The 16955-nt window shown below is 37.9% G+C and overlaps 1 protein-coding gene and 1 pseudogene across 6 annotated transcripts; both read right to left on the reverse strand.

Annotated features, from left to right (window-relative positions):
- Positions 1-2503: 2503 nt before the first annotated feature.
- Positions 2504-5683, reverse strand: LOC147617172 (LRR receptor kinase BAK1-like). The gene has a single exon (XM_086776779.1). The coding sequence runs from the start codon at positions 5275-5277 to the stop codon at positions 3106-3108; it is 2172 nt and encodes a 723-aa protein (XP_086632905.1). The 5' UTR covers positions 5278-5683; the 3' UTR covers positions 2504-3105.
- Positions 5684-13632: 7949 nt separating this feature from the next.
- LOC147617173 (thioredoxin-like protein YLS8 pseudogene) lies at positions 13633-15218 on the reverse strand (annotated as a pseudogene). Of its 5 annotated transcripts, none has more exons than XR_015262392.1 (3): positions 15088-15218; positions 14578-14893; positions 13633-13928 (listed from the first exon to the last, which is right to left on the reverse strand). The product of XR_015262392.1 is annotated as a thioredoxin-like protein YLS8 pseudogene, transcript variant X3 (transcript). The 5 variants fall into 5 exon arrangements; XR_015262394.1 differs by lacking the exon at positions 13633-13928 and adding an exon at positions 14133-14319; XR_015262393.1 differs by lacking the exon at positions 13633-13928 and adding an exon at positions 14133-14382.
- Between the last annotated feature and the right edge of the window lie 1737 nt (positions 15219-16955).

The following is a 16955-nucleotide window of genomic DNA, read 5'->3' on the forward strand; positions in this document are numbered from 1 at the left end:
CATATCAGCTTATTGATGAAGTAAATGTGGATGGTGCAGTTGATGAGAAAAGAAGGAAAATTGTGGAGTCAAAAAGTATGCCAAAATGGCTGGTGCAAAAACTGCGTGATAGTAAATTGGCCACTCCTTTGCCTAGCAGAACACGTGCAGGTTCTCATCATGCATCTCATGTTGATGTATGTTATGCTCTTATTGCCATTTTATGTAATCAAGAGGAACCTGCCTCCTTTGATAAAGCAAAGGAATCTAAAAATTGGATAAGTGCAATGCAATCTGAGTATTATTCGATACTAAAAAATGATACATGGAATTTGGTGGACTTGCCTCTTGGCAAGAACACCATTGGTAGTAAGAAATGGATTTACAAGCTTAAACGTAGAGCGGATGACAATGTTGTGCAATACAAAGCTAGGCTTGTTGCAAGGGATTATGCACAAGAGAGAAAGGCATTGACTATGGTGAAACTTTTACACCCACATGTCGTATGACTATACAATGCGGACTATCATTGCATTTGCAGCACATAAAGGTTAAAATGTATGTCAGTTGGATATCAAAACTACTTCTTTGGATGGAGATTTGCATGAGGAGGTCCATGTATCTCAGCCTCATGGTTTTGTTCAGAAAAGTCACAAATCAAAAGTATGTAGATTGAAGAAAGCTTTATATGGTCTTAAGCAGTCTCCTAAAGCATGGTACGAAAAGATACATGTATACTTGATTGCACAAGGTTTTTGTAACAGCCCAACTGGCAGTACCCTCTATATTAAGGGTACTAAAGATGTTTTATTGGTCGTCGTGTTATACTTTGATGATGACATGTTGCTCACAGGCCCTAATGATGATCATATTTCAGTTTTTATAGCTGAAATATGATCATCATTGATGACATGCTGCTCACATGCCCTAATGATGATGATTGTATTTTAGCTTTTATAGTTGAAATACGACGCCCAATATGTTTTATTGGTCATCCTGTTATACGTTGATGACATGCTGCTCACATGCCCTAATGATATTTCACCTTTTATAGCTGATTTAGAGAAGTATTTTGAGATGTTAGATCTTGAGTTTTGGCAGTGTAATGATGGCATTGTTATATCGCAGAGGAAATACATAGATGCATTGTTGAAGAGGTTCAATCTTGAAGACTGTAAACCTGTGGCTACACCTATGGAGCAAGTATGGAGCTAGGTTTTCGACTAAGTCATAAAGATGCACATGACCCTTTTAATGCTGGCTTGTATTAAGAAGCTATTGGATGCCTTATCTTTTTGTGTCATACCAGGCTTGACATTCAGTATGTGGTCTCAATATTGAGCAGATTTATGCATAGCCTAGGCACAAAGCATTGACAGTCTGTCAAATGGGTGTTCCGTTACCTAAATGATACCAAGCACTTTGGGTTATTTTGTCCCAAGGGGCATAAATCACAGCTGCATATGCAGTTGCAGACTCAGATTGTGCTGGATGTTATGACATTGCCGCTGATGCTCTTGGTTGTCTTGTTGACAATGTAATGCAACGGCAAAGACTTAGGGGGATCAAGCTCCCAGGAGGTCAAAAACAATTATGCCTACAACAGTTTGCAAATGATACCAACAGTTTGTTTCACAATGACCCCCAATCTATAGAGTCATTTTGGGACTACCTTCAAACATTCTGTCTAGCCTCTGGTTCCATTATAAATCATTCTTAAACAGGTATTAGAACTCTTCTTCAAGGGGGTCCTCCTCAATGGCTCCTTCAACAAGGGTGTCAAATTATCCCGGACAGCAGGATCTTCAAACTACTGAGTGGGTTTTGGAGTGAGTATGTGCATCAAAGATGGCTTTGCATCATGGAAAAAAGTCAAAATGCATTTTGCCAAATGGAAAGGTATGCAAGTCAGCCTGGCATGCAGGATAGTGGTTTTGAAACATATATTAATCCCTTCTGCCATCTTCTTCCTCTCCTGCTAGAGACCTTCCCAAGCTGAGATTAAGTCTCTGCAATCCATGTGCAAAAATATCCTATGTGGAGGTGATGCTGACACCTTCCGAATGCCTAAGGTGGCTTGGAAATACTATACATTGCCAAAGGATAAAGGTGGATTGGGAATTCCGGATATAACTAAACTGGCAGGCAAAATGGTAGACAAATAGGTGGTTAGAAGCTTACTATTACCCCAGGTGCCCAACTCCTCCACAAGGACTCTACTCTGTTTACTTTCTAGGGTTTCCAAAGATGGAAGAACCTTCCGTCTCTGGTATTGTTCTCTAGTAAGATCCCTATCAAGCCCAAGGGTAGCATGATAATTAAAAGGATGCGGTCATCTTGGAATAAACTAAAGGAGAATATTACTCTTAATGAGGGCCTCAGAGCCAAACTTTAATAACTAATTAACCAATCCATTCATTACCTTGGGTACATTTAAAAATGCATCTTATTTATCATCAACAGGAGCATATTGGAAATAAGAAAATGTATATTTACAGAAAAATGTTAACCTTAAAATCACATCTTTTTGGCTGAATTATTTGATCCAAGTGAGTGCCCTGGTTTCAAAGAATGGAATTATTAGTGAATTTCTGTACAAAGGATAATCTGAGACATTATATTTACAACAATTTTTTGATTGTGTTGCAGAAGAATTATTGGAAATCTGAATAATGATGCCAACCCAAATTAAGAAACTTGAACTGTGATGTGCCACCAAGGTTAGAAATTTGAGTTCAATTAATGTTAACTCAAGTGACCCAAGTTGGAAACCTGGGTTATTGATGCACACCCAACTGAATAACTTGAGTCACAATGCAAACCCAAGTTCACAAATCACTTGAATGATGATGGAACCCCAGTCACAAACTTGTGTTGATGATGTAAAAAAAGCCCCTCCCTGCATACCCTGAATGCATCTCCACCACCCATTGTGCATTTCCTCGGGCAATCTCGCGCGTCCATCATCTATTTTGCCCGCCGCCCACCGCCCACCATTGCCTTGAAGTGTGTAACTAACCTCAGAAGAACTTGGAGCAAAATCCAAGTTAGAAATCTTGAAATCATGAATTAAAAATGTACATTACAAGGAAGACTCTCTCTTGTGCATTTGAGTTTTTGGGTTGTCTAGGGCAAAAGAGGCCTGTCCACCCTCACCTCTGGGCTCCTGAGGGGGGAAGGGGTGGAGCAAAGTCCTTCAAGGATGGAGGCAGCTTCTGCCATTGTGGGTCTGATGTTAGGGTTTGCATCCAAACACAGAACCGCCAAATCAAGGGCTTTATCAAGATACTCTGGCAAGGGGCATGTCTTGAATGCAACAGGATCCATCACCTCGCGGCTGCGCCGCTCTTTGTGAAGCCTAGTCACCCAGTCTGTCAAGCTCATTGACCTCTCCTTCATATAAGACACTGCCTTCTTGCCTGTTATGAGCTCCAATAGGACCACCCCATAGCTGTACACATCTGACTTCTCTGTATACTTTTTGGTCGTTAGGACCTCGGGGGCGGTGTAGCCAGGTGTCTCAACGACATCGCCACTCCCCGGCTTCCCTGATACCATATGTACCAGGCCAAAGTCACTTACTCTTGGCAGCAGATCTGTTTCCAGAAGAATGTTTGTAGACTTCAAATCTCTGTGGAGGATTCTATAGCCACATCCTCTATGTAGAAAAGCCAGGGCTTGGGCCACACCCACGGCTATTCTATGCCTGGCAGGCCAGTCAGGCAACACATCTTGTCCTCCTGCTTGTGCTTCATGGTTGTTGGCTGCAGTTTTACTACCATGGAGGAGGTCATAGAGTGTACCTGTGGAGAGATACTCGTAGAAGACCGCCTTCTCGACGGGGTTCGCATAGAACCCTTTGATGGAGAGGAGGTTTCTGTGTTTGACAGATGCAATCATCTCAATCTCTTTCTCAAAGCTGGGCGGCACATTGGCGAATTTGAAGACTTTAACAGCCATGTTAGTGCCATCTGGGAGGAGGGATTTGTAGACGGTGGCGAACCGCCCTTTGCCGAGCACATGGGCAGTGTCAAAGTAGCCTGCATTGGAGACAATCTCGTCATAGCTGTACTTGAAGCTCCTGTAAAACATCTCAAATCTACCCTTTCTTCTGTTGGCTTGGATGTCTGGGCTGAACCAATTTTGCACTTGGGCTTGGTCTTTGGTCTGCTTTTTGAGCCTTCGGGAAACCACGACTAAAAGCAAAAACAATAGGGAAGCACCCAAGGTGCCTCCAACTGCACCTCCGATGATTTTACCCCTCTTGTTTGATGATGGTGTGATGTTATGTGGTGGTGGCAAGAGGATGTGAACTGGTGGTGATGGTGGTGATGGTGGTGGTATGTGGGATGGGGGTGGGGCTTCCAGAGAGCAGTTATTAGAGAGAGGTAACCCACATAGAGAAGGGTTGCCTGCAAATGAAGAGGCATTGAACTTGGTGGAAAGGCTTGTAGGAATCTGACCAATAAAGTGATTGTCTGATAGATTTAATGAGACTAGAGACTTTGTCAGATTTCCCATTGAGCTTGGCAAATTCCCTGATAAATCATTCCCCTCCACTTCAAAGTGCACAAGCTTGGTTAGGTTCCCAATACTCTCTGGTAATGACCCATTAAGCTGGTTATTAGCAGCATAAAATGATCTTAAGGATCCACACTGCCCAATTTCCAAGGGGATTGGGCCACTAATATTGTTATACTCAATTGCAAAGTACCTTAATCCCTCCAGATTATTGTCAAATATTTGTTGTGGGATGTTACCTGTTAGGTGATTGTCCTCTAATCTGATCTTAGTCAAGCTTTTGGCCTCCATCAACCCAGTTGGGATAGTCCCAGTCAACATATTTCCCTTCAAAATCAGAGTTTCAAGCCTGGCAAGGTTGCTCCATACCTCTGGCAACTCCCCAGTTAGATAATTATTGGATAAATCAAGATAAATGAGGGATTTAAGCTGGTTGATCTCTGATGGGATTCGGCCAATTAGGGCATTATTAGATAGATCAATGTGTTGCAGATTAGGCAAACCAGCAATTGATGCACTGATGGAACCCCCTGTGAAATTTAACCCTGATAAGGTCAAGCTAACCACTGTTGATTTTCTGTTACCACCACAGGTGACCCCTTGCCACCCGTGGCATGGTGACCCATTGATTGATTCGTTCCAAGTTGAAAGCTTAATGGGATTCTTAAACCCTTCTTTTAATTGTATCAGTGCATCTAATTCTGATCCAGCCACTAATCCAACTGAATTAATGCCAATGAAGCAGGTTAAACACAGCAGCCATAAGCAGGCCTGCATGGCTTTGATTGTTGTTAAAGGGATCTACTGCCGAGAGCTATAATTCCTGCTTTGATTTCCGGTGCAAATCCCAATAATATTGCGCCCAAAATCGACTGATTATGGCCTTAATTGCGGTGTTTGCCAGGCTAATTGCTCAGATGAGAGCTCTGATTGAGCAAATGAGCAGCTCTGATTTCGCCGATTAGAGCTCAGGCAACCCAGAAAGAAGAATAAGCGTTGAAGAAAACTGCTCAGAATCTGAGAGCCAATCTGGTTAATGATTAGCTTAAATCGCCACTAATTAAAAAAATTTGCAGATGCGATAAGGAGTGATATTGGAAAAAATATATGATTGAGAGAGAGAGAGAGAGAGAGAGACTGCTTCACACAAGCAAACGCGTCGATAGAATCCAAGCACGCCGCACCGAACGACCCAATACACCAAAACGCCCGCGTTGAAAATTCCAAAATTCTTATTTAAATTTTTTTAAATAAAGTAATCGACGCCGATTAATTAACTACCGTGTACAATTTAATGAAAAATTTGACGCTTTTTAGTTATCCTGTCGTATCTACCATAATGAAAAAATTGCGTGCAATAATCTATATTTGAAAAATTATTTGCCGCAGCCCTGGACCTTATCTTCTCGTATTTTTTAAATATTTTTTTTAAAAAAATCCTGATTGGTAAGTACCGCCGTAGATCTTGTCTTCGCGTATTTAAAAAATAAATAACGATTTATATTTAAAAAAAGCATCCAAAGAACCGCCCGTGAAGAATCCTATCTGTAATTAAAAATTATACAGTTGCTGGATTCTTTTGTCCAAAATGATTTTTGAAAATTAATCATAAAATAGTAGTTGAGGAGTTTTATAGGAGATTATCTAAATGGGTTTTTATAATTACGGTAATTTGAGAAGACCCAATTAATGGGTTTTGAGAAGTCCCGATCTAATGGTTCTTTGAGAAGTCCCGATCTAATGGTTTTTTTAATAATTAGAATGGGTTTTTATAATTACTGTAATTTGTTGCTTGAAAACGGGATAACAATGAACTTTGAACGGCTTTTTCGTTTTGACATTTTCTGATGCACAAGGTCAACGTATGAGCTGACGCACACGCGGTTCTTGACTATGCCTCCTCTCTGGAGTCTCTCAAAATGAATATATATTTGTATATATATATATATATATATATGTATATACACATATGTATATATATGTGTGTTTGTGTATGTATATTATGCATATATATATATGTATGTTACATACACAAACACACACACACACACACACATATATACATATGTGTATATATATATATATATGTCTGTGTGTGTATCAAGGCTCGATAAAAGCATTGTTTTAAACCTGTCAAAATAAGGACATGCTTATAAACCAGCTAGATTTCTAAGGTACATTCGCATATTCGAACCGATTTTTTTTTTTTGTAAGGGCTTGATATATTTTTTGTAAGGGTTTCGCCAAATTTCAGCTGATAAAAATACATCTTGAAATGCCACTTTTGTCGAGCCCTAGCGTGTATGTATAATATGTGTGTGTGTGTGTGTGTGTGTGTGTGTATAGCATATATACACAAATGTACACACACACACACACCCCCACATATATACATACATACACATTCATATATATATATACATATGTATGTATATATATGTGTGTGTGTGTGTGTGTATAACAAATATTCATTTTGTGTGGCAAGCCTCCATGCACAAACGTATGTGTGTGTGTGTGTGTGTGTGTGTGTATGTATATATATATATATATATATATATATATAGGTCAATTGTTCTAAAAAGTTGGTTTGTAGGGTATTTTTCTCGATTGAAATTTAAAATTTTGGGCCATGCACCACCAAATCACTACCCAACCCATGCTTACCAAAAACATCTAGCAAAAAACCACGCACGGACAAACCACTTACCATTCCCCATTTACCACTTATCCAATCCCACTTCATGGTTTTCACCCAAACCTTTGAACCTTAGACTTATTTAATTAATTTTTCCCAAGGAAATACACACTTAGACTAAACCCATTGAATTTATTTTCTCCAATGTGCTAATAATATTTCTGCCCATGCTCTTGGTCCTAAGGTAAACCCCATATTCTGAATTTATTTATGGACTTAGATTTTTCAAATTCTCTTGGGATCTAAGTGCTTTCACGCAAGGGTACACACACACACATATATGTATGCACATGTATACAAGTGCACCTTTTAGTTCTAGTCCCAACACTTTTTATTTATTTTTAAAGCTGAAATATTTAGCTTTTGAGCATTACCTTTGATGTGCACACATGAGTGCGTGCACGCACACACAATCAAATTGCAAAAGAACTAGAAATGGTTAGCACCCTTATGTGTGCGGGATGTGCACTACACCAAATCAAAAAAATCCCCAACATTATCACATCCTCTGTGTCTAATCAACCAAGGTAAGCATTCACATTTAAATCATTGGTGCATATAACACACACTCTTTGTGGATTTTTATAAAGCACTATAAGAGAACATATGTTTTGTTATTCGCACATATAACACACACACTCTTTATGGCTTTTTTTAAAAGCACTATAAGATGTTATGTAATGGAATAATGCTTGCTTCTCATGTTCTGTAATGAAGAGATTTTAGGGTATACATGCACAAGGGGATGGGCCTAGGCACTTTGGGCTTAGGGATATTTACATATGTAACATATGGGGGCCTTGGCTTATAAAAGGGCATAGGGTTTATGGCTATTGTAGCTTTTGACCTTTTTGGACAAAATTCAATTGCCCTTTCTTGGAGCTTAAAGCTCTTGGCTATGGCGGTACTCCCTTGAGTGATGTCTTTCTCTCTTCTCTACCCCTCTTGCATGTTCTTATTTGTAGCAGAAGGCTTCCTTTTAAATCATTGATGTTTTGTAAAATATGGAATTGATACTTTTTCTTCTTGTCTCAAAATCATCTCCCACATCTAGAAATGAAGAGCATAAAAGATGACCACACACACACACTGGCTCACCATTTTTTTAAAATCATCTCAAAATCATCTCCCACGTCTAGAAATGAAGATAATAAAAGATGACCACACACACTAGCTCACCATTTTTTTGAAAAAAAAGTTTAACAAGCTAATAATTTCTTTTGATTTTCTTTTAAAATTATGTAATATATTACTCTTCACATCATAGTGGGGCCAAAAAAGCAAAGACTTAATTAACGTTTCTTTCGTTTGGAAAATTTTTAGCTTAGGTTTCAGTACACGGAAAACACTTAGAAGGATAACAACCTAGCTATAAAAACTTTTCTAAAAGAACAATTCCGTCGTTATCACTTTCATAAAAGAATAATTCTTACATAAGCTTTTGTAAAAGAAAAATTCCATCATTATCACATTTCATAACAAGAATTTACTGAAGTCCTTGTCTATCTTATCATCTTTAGTTTTAGAGGTCATAAAATTCTTCAAAAATCACCATCATGCCATTACATAAAAAGATTGATTAACTAGATAATACAAACTATAGAGACAAACTAGAAGCAAAGAAAATTCGACAAAACTAGAGGAATGTCAAAAGTCTTAACATTCCTTTGGACTAACCATGACTGTTCATATCACCTATCCATTATTATAACCACCATATATGAACCTTAGTCTACAACCATGTAAATCTGATAACATCTAAACGAATGAGCTGGTGTTCTAGGTGCTAATAAGTGAACGTTATCCTTCAAATCTCCCTCTTAATGATCAACTTATTTTCATCATATCTCTAAAATACTTTATCTTGAGTTTTCCAAGTGGCTTTGTGAGAATATCTACAACTTGTTCTTCTCTAGAACAATAGATAATTTCCACTTCTTTTGCTTAAAAATTTTCATGAGAACAAAATGATAACAAACTTCAATAAAATAGGTTCTTTCCAAGTTGAATACAACTTTGGTTGTTACAAAATTTGAGTATGGTCCTCTTGATCCCCATGATCTCTCAAGTAGTCTCCTCACCCAAACACATTTACACACTACTCTGTTAACTGCTTGAGGAGTAAAAGATAAACACACTACTCTGTTGATTGTTTGAGTAGAAGATAAACCCATAATTGTTTGCTTTTAAATCCAAAAACAAGAGAAAATATACATGTGGATATAGACTTGATCGTACATATTGCTTGCCCAATCTAAATAGTATCCTAAAAATACATATGTGGATATTGACTTTTGATCATCAATATTGCTTGCCTAATCTACATAGTATCCTGAAAGTATCAAATCACAAGATGACGTGTACTCAATACTAAAGTTAAAATTTCCTTTGAGATACTTGAGTACATGCTTTACTGCTCTTCCAATGTGACTCTTTCAGATCATCCATACGTTGACTTATGTTACGATGAGTAATTATCATATATCAGACTTCCAACAACTTGTTTGAATCTCTTTTAGAAGTGTGAAAACAACCCTTAAACGGTCCTCGTGTTCTTTTTTAGAGCAATTGAAAACAAGAATATCATTAGAAAAGATAATTAAAAAATCTTGGTGATTTAAGAAGATTCTATTTATCATGTAAAAAAATGTGTACGGCCAAAGAGCATTACTAGGAATTCATAGTGACTAAATTGAGTGAGAAAAGCAGTTTTATAAATGCTAAGAGAATCCATATGTACTTGATAATATATTGATTTTAAAACTATTTTACTAAAGACACTAGCACCTTTTAACTTGTCAAGCAAATCGTCAACTCTAGGAATAGAGTAACAATTTTTTACGGTCACTTTATTTAATGCACGGTAATCTACACACAATTGATAGGTCTTGTTTTTCTTTAGGTACATATTGCTTGCCCAATCTAAATAGTATCCTAAAAATACATATGTGGATATTGACTTTTGATCATCAATATTGCTTGCCTAATCTACATAGTATCCTGAAAGTATCAAATCACAAGATGACGTGTACTCAATACTAAAGTTAAAATTTCCTTTGAGATACTTGAGTACATGCTTTACTGCTCTTCCAATGTGACTCTTTTAGATCATCCATACGTTGACTTATGTTACGATGAGTAATTATCATATATCAGACTTCCAACAACTTGTTTGAATCTCTTTTAGAAGTGTGAAAACAACCCTTAAACGGTCCTCGTGTTCTTTTTTAGAGCAATTGAAAACAAGAATATCATTAGAAAAGATAATTAAAAAATCTTGGTGATTTAAGAAGATTCTATTTATCATGTAAAAAAATGTGTACGGCCAAAGAGCATTACTAGGAATTCATAGTGACTAAATTGAGTGAGAAAAGCAGTTTTATAAATGCTAAGAGAATCCATATGTACTTGATAATATATTGATTTTAAAACTATTTTACTAAAGACACTAGCACCTTTTAACTTGTCAAGCAAATCGTCAACTCTAGGAATAGAGTAACAATTTTTTACGGTCACTTTATTTAATGCACGGTAATCTACACACAATTGATAGGTCTTGTTTTTCTTTAGGTACATATTGCTTGCCCAATCTAAATAGTATCCTAAAAATACATATGTGGATATTGACTTTTGATCATCAATATTGCTTGCCTAATCTACATAGTATCCTGAAAGTATCAAATCACAAGATGACGTGTACTCAATACTAAAGTTAAAATTTCCTTTGAGATACTTGAGTACATGCTTTACTGCTCTTCCAATGTGACTCTTTCAGATCATCCATACGTTGACTTATGTTACGATGAGTAATTATCATATATCAGACTTCCAACAACTTGTTTGAATCTCTTTTAGAAGTGTGAAAACGACCCTTAAATGGTCCTCGTGTTCTTTTTTAGAGCAATTGAAAACAAGAATATCATTAGAAAAGATAATTAAAAAATCTTGGTGATTTAAGAAGATTCTATTTATCATGTAAAAAAATGTGTACGGCCAAAGAGCATTACTAGGAATTCATAGTGACTAAATTGAGTGAGAAAAGCAGTTTTATAAATGCTAAGAGAATCCATATGTACTTGATAATATATTGATTTTAAAACTATTTTACTAAAGACACTAGCACCTTTTAACTTGTCAAGCAAATCGTCAACTCTAGGAATAGAGTAACAATTTTTTACGGTCACTTTATTTAATGCACGGTAATCTACACACAATCGATAGGTCTTGTTTTTCTTTAGGACTAGCAAGATAGGGGCTCCAAATGGTGAACTACTAGGTCGAATTAAACCCTTATTTAGTAATTCCTTAATTTGACAATGAATTTCTTGTTAATGTTGTAAAGAATTTTGTCTATAAGGTGCACGATATGGTGGAGGATGACTTCTGTTTTATGATCCTCAGGGCGAGAGGGAGGTAAGTCATGTGGAAAATCATTAGCAAAACAATCATGAAACGAATCAAGAAGGCATTTTCGGTGTGCAATGAGCATTTAATTTTTATCTACCTCTGTCACATAAATCATGTATGTATTGTTTTCCTTCCAAAGTGTTATTTTTACTTGAGTGTGTGTAATCAATGAAAAAAGTTCAAGTGAAGAATCACTAGAAAGAGAAATCAATGCACCATTATGTATGAATTGCATAGTGTGAGTGTGGTAGTCAATGCTAGGATTGTGTGTTTGGTGATGAAATGGCATGCGGTGGAATGCAATCAAGAAATTATGATGCTCTTTGTATGGCCCTATCTGAATTTGAAGACTTTTAACTTTACTTGTGTCATTGTAAACAAGTTCCTTAAAATGTAGATTTGACTTTATATATGTAGAAGGAGAGGTGTGCAATTGTAATTTTTGAACAAGCTTTTCAGAAATGATATCATACATGAAAAACACAAAATTGACTACCATTGTCTGGAGCAACATCACAATCAACCTCACGAGCTTCTTCTTCGCTGTAGTGGATTATGGCAGTAGTTGGTTTCTTTGGAGGTGGTAACTTGGAGTAGAAATTCACCGCGATGGTGGCAAATAACACCAAGTCTAAGGGGTTTTGGTGAAGCATTGTGGGTGCTATTGTGACTAGGTTTGGGGGTTTGCATTTACAAGATTCGGCTTTGAAATCGCCCCACTACATACATTTTTAGGAAGGAATTGTGGGTGCATGTGAATTTTGCAAATAACTAGTGCGATTTGAAGTGAAAGAATTGGGTTGAAAAGATCGCTTGAATGGATGATTATTACCCATAAAATTGATTGTCGATTGTATGGGAAAGAGCTTGCATAGGCTAAACAAATTTGCCAATGGAGTGAAGCTTTTTCTCTACATCCTGAACTAGAGAAATAGCTTCATAGATAGAAGGAGGTTTGAAGATATTCACATCTACTTGTATACCTTCTTTGAGACCATCCTCAAGCATGCGAAGATGTAGTAAAATTTACCAAAAACACTCTATTTACCAAGAAAACTTGCTCCATGAACGACATGCTTGTAGATGAAACTACGGTGGCAAAAAACACTCCTTGACTTTGTCTTGGAAATCAACTCAAGTGGTTGGTTTGTTGGTACCATGACGCAATACATTCCAACATAAAGATGCCTTATCCACCATATGATTAGTAGCATATTTAATCTTATCCTTTTCTAAGATACTTCCATCCGTAAAATAATCATCAAACTGGCTTAACCATAAAAGAATAGAGTGGCCATCATTTTTATCATCAAACTTTGTAAAAGTAAAAGAACGACAACTTATCTTGGATTCCTTGTATGCATGTTGAACATCAAAAGCTGCTTTGAGAGTTTTGGCAATGTGATCACCCTCTTGAGAATCCTCGGCCCTAGTGATTTTGCAAGCATGCATCGTTATTGCTCTTCTTTCAATTAAGCTTGGATTAAAGAAGGCTTTTGATCGAGCGTTGGCTTAGGAAGTGGAGAGTTGGTGAAGCCATAAGTGTCGTCGATATGCAAATCGATCCATTCATCCATTCCAAGCTATTGGACATCGCTCAATATTGCTCGGTATTAATTAGGAGGTCGTACCCCGAAAAACATATGGTTTTGGAGTCATTGGATGTATTTAGTTGTCGTTTTTTATTTTGATTTGAAGTTTATTTGCATTAGGGCATTTGAGTTTCATATCTTAAAAGAAGCACAAAATCTTGGTTTCTTTGTGTTTTGCATTATTTGGAGTCAATGAGACTTTGATCTTGTTGCATTGAGTCAGCTGCACCTTTTTGGTGCTGCACGAGTCCTGACTTGTACTTGCTGAATCTTTCGCTGGTCATACTCTTTACTTGCTATACTTGTACATGTAAGTTTTGTACCTATTGTACCTCCATTTGTACCGGTTGTATCTGCTGTCCTGAACGTGGTCACATTGAAGGCCTGTATGTGGGAAAAATCATCACTGGAGGGAGTTTTCCATTGCTAGCAGCAACAAAAGCAGAATCAAGATATTTGGTATTTTGATATTTATGAAGATCATTCTACCTTAAAGTATTGGTGATTATATTTAGATGATCTGACATTTCCTTGTGAAGGAAAGCCCTCAAACTTGTGAAAGAAATACACCCTTGAATAATAGAAATATCTCCAGGGATGTTCGACCCATTCTGCCCCAGTATGGTGTCCATTACTTTTCTTGTTACGTGGGATTGAGTGTGGCTATTTGATTGAAAGCTTAAATTGCATCGATGGTTTAAGTGGTTTCCTGAGATGATCCAGTTACATACCACCTACAAAATGAATAGGAAGACCTGTTAGTTCAAAGACTAAGCCATACATGTGAGCTCACACCCATCCAAATATTCTCGGGCATCTTCGAGACCCCTTGGACAACTCAGATGAACAAATTAATTCCCAAGCACCATCCAACACGACACAAATTCATAGAAAACAATATATCAAGAAAATATGCCCATCTCAAGTGAAGCTGGGTATTCAACATATGGTGTAGCATCTCTATAACCATTGTACAGTGTCCATATTTCATAACAACCTGCCATACGAAGCGTTTATGGTAAACGTGGATGGGGTTGCCCATTTCAGAGCTGATGGAAATGGGAGGAACAGATTCCAGAGTTGATTGCGACGTGCGGGGGCATTCTCCAATTTCCAGCTAGCATTCTGCCCAGTTGGTTGCAGATTTTCCTCCAGTCAAATATCGGTGGCGGATGTGGAAACGAAAAGCTTTACATAATTCAAAGCTAGGAATCATGAGCAGGCATCCCACTGGCCTAGTAAGTCTTTGCTTCAAATTTAGAGCCAATATTATAACGGTAGTCCATCACATAGAGTCTTACATATTGCATTGATATAAACAGAGGGTAATCCATAACATCTTCTTACATATTGAATTGATATAAATAGAGTTTTGAGACTTACTTTTGTTCTAGTATCTGTATTTAGTGGAGTAATCCTTGGGGGATATAACTAAACCACGCCCTTTCCTTGCACCTCTATAAACTGTCTCTAAAATATCAATGAACTCTTGCTTGTCCTTCAAGGCCCAATTGATCTTGTTGTTGTTTCCTGTGCCCAGATCGATCATGATGTGCTTGTTGCGGAAGAAAAACATGATCGTGCAAGGGTCGTACAGTTCGTACATGGTATTGAAGTGCGGCACCTCTGTAAAATCCACCAGATAGATGATAGCAAAGTTTTTGATGGTTTCTGCAACGGATGCCAGGACCTCATCCATCTGGAAAACCCTAGAGTGACTCAGAAACCCTAAGAGAACTCATAAACAAGAAATCCTAGGAGAACTCAACGCAAGAAAGCCTCAGAAACCTTAGGAGGGCTCAACAAAACTCGAAGCCCTGTCAAAAACCCTAGAAATAAACTCCAAAATCCTAGCGAAAATGCGCAAAAACCCTAGAGTTTGCAGAGCATTACCTGCAGACAAGTTTCATCCCAATCGTGGCCGAATCTGATAACCACTGCGCGCTCCTCCTCAGCTAGGATGGCTTGATCCACAGCCCATCCGCAGTGAGAAGGTACGACATTCTCTATGTACGACGAGGAGGGATGCGATTCAAAAGACAAAAAACAAAAATATTGGTGTGCTTTTTTATAATGGGTCTTTTCTCCCTAGTCATTACCAATTAGTTAATGCGGGCGACTAAGGGTCCAGCCTTAGCATTACGGACAAATCAAATCACGTTCTATAGTAGAACATTTAATGGATAAATTAATTAAAACCTTAGTAAAGCTTAATGAGGACACAATAAAGCTTCTGGGTACCCTATCAAAGTAATTAATTGACACACGAAAGTGTATTTCGATGCCTTACAAATAATCCATGTCCCCTTATAAGGCCTACTAAAGGTTTCCCCCTCTAAGGTGTAGGGCCGTGCAGACATAAAGATGAGATGATACCTTTCCGTGCAGACAATGAGATGATCCCTTTCCGTGCAAACATAAAGAGTGTTTTCAATGGGGCTATTTTGAAACATGCAAGAGAGTAAGTATGCATGTATCTTCTGATACCAAGCATGAGGAGCCTGTTTAAGGCCATATAGTGCTTTGCGCAATTTGCATACGCACCCTATTGAACAAAGCCAGGAGATTTGTGTGACATAAACCTCTTTCTGTAGATCACCATTCAGAAATACAATTTCAACATCCAACTGATGCACGGTCCAGCCTTTATGTGCAGCCAATGCAACCACAGTCCGAGTGGTCATCATACGTGATGTAGGTGAAAAGTCTCATCATAGTCAATGCCTTCCCACACTGGGCATAACCCTTGGTGACTAATCGATCCTTATACCAATCAACTAAGCTTTCAGGATTCCGTTTTAAGCTAAAATACCCACTTGGGTTGCTACCGATAGCACGTTTGGCAGCAGGCAGATCACATAACTCCCATGTATGATTTTTGGAAATGGAATCCAATTCTAAACGCATGGATAAAATCCAATTGTCATCCTCCAAAGCATTAAAGTGAGAAATCGGTTCCTTGACAAGGGCTATGTTGACAAATGAGATGCATGTCTAGAGGCAGCTTGTGTCCTTCATGATGGCAAAGGTTCACGTAGCTTGTTGTCATGCAAAGTAGCCCAGAGCCAGCGCATAATCTGCTGAGAACACGAATAGCTGCATCCTCTTCAATTAATGCATCACCCAAGGTATTCGAACTCAAGGGTTGCTGATCCGAAGCAATAGGGATATTATTGAACTGCTGAATTTGTTGTGATGAGCTCAAAAGAGTCAGCACCAGTACTAAACAAAGGAAGTAGAATCAAACACATCCGAAGCATCAATTGATGGCTGTAGCCAACAGGAAAACATGGGTTGAGATGTAAATTCATCAAAGACGACATCTCTGGATATAATCAGCTTTTGACTGGATGGAACATATAGCCGATATCCTTTGCTTTCACTGCTATACCCCACGAAAATACATTTCAAAGCCTTTGCTTCAAGCTTATGTCTGTGCTGTGCTGGTACATGCACATAAGCTAAACATCCGAATACATGCATATGAGTGATGACTGGAATTTTGCCATTCCAAGATTCATAAGATATCATATATTTCAAGGCTTTAATTGGACAACGGTTCAGTACATAATTGGCACACATGACCACTTCAAGAAGCCAAAATCTAGAGGGAAAACCCTTTCTTGTGAGCATACATCTAGCCATTTCCATGAATGTCCGATTTTGACGTTTAGTTACACCGTTATGTTGTGGTGTATAAGGAGTAGTACACTGATGAGAAATGTCATGGGACAGCAAGAAAGCAGTAAAATCATTTGACA

The sequence above is a fragment of the Cibotium barometz genome, chromosome 37 (genome assembly GCF_041138505.1).
Source record: "Cibotium barometz isolate CiBa-2024 chromosome 37, ASM4113850v1, whole genome shotgun sequence".
In the NCBI taxonomy this organism is placed as follows: Eukaryota; Viridiplantae; Streptophyta; class Polypodiopsida; order Cyatheales; family Cibotiaceae; genus Cibotium; species Cibotium barometz.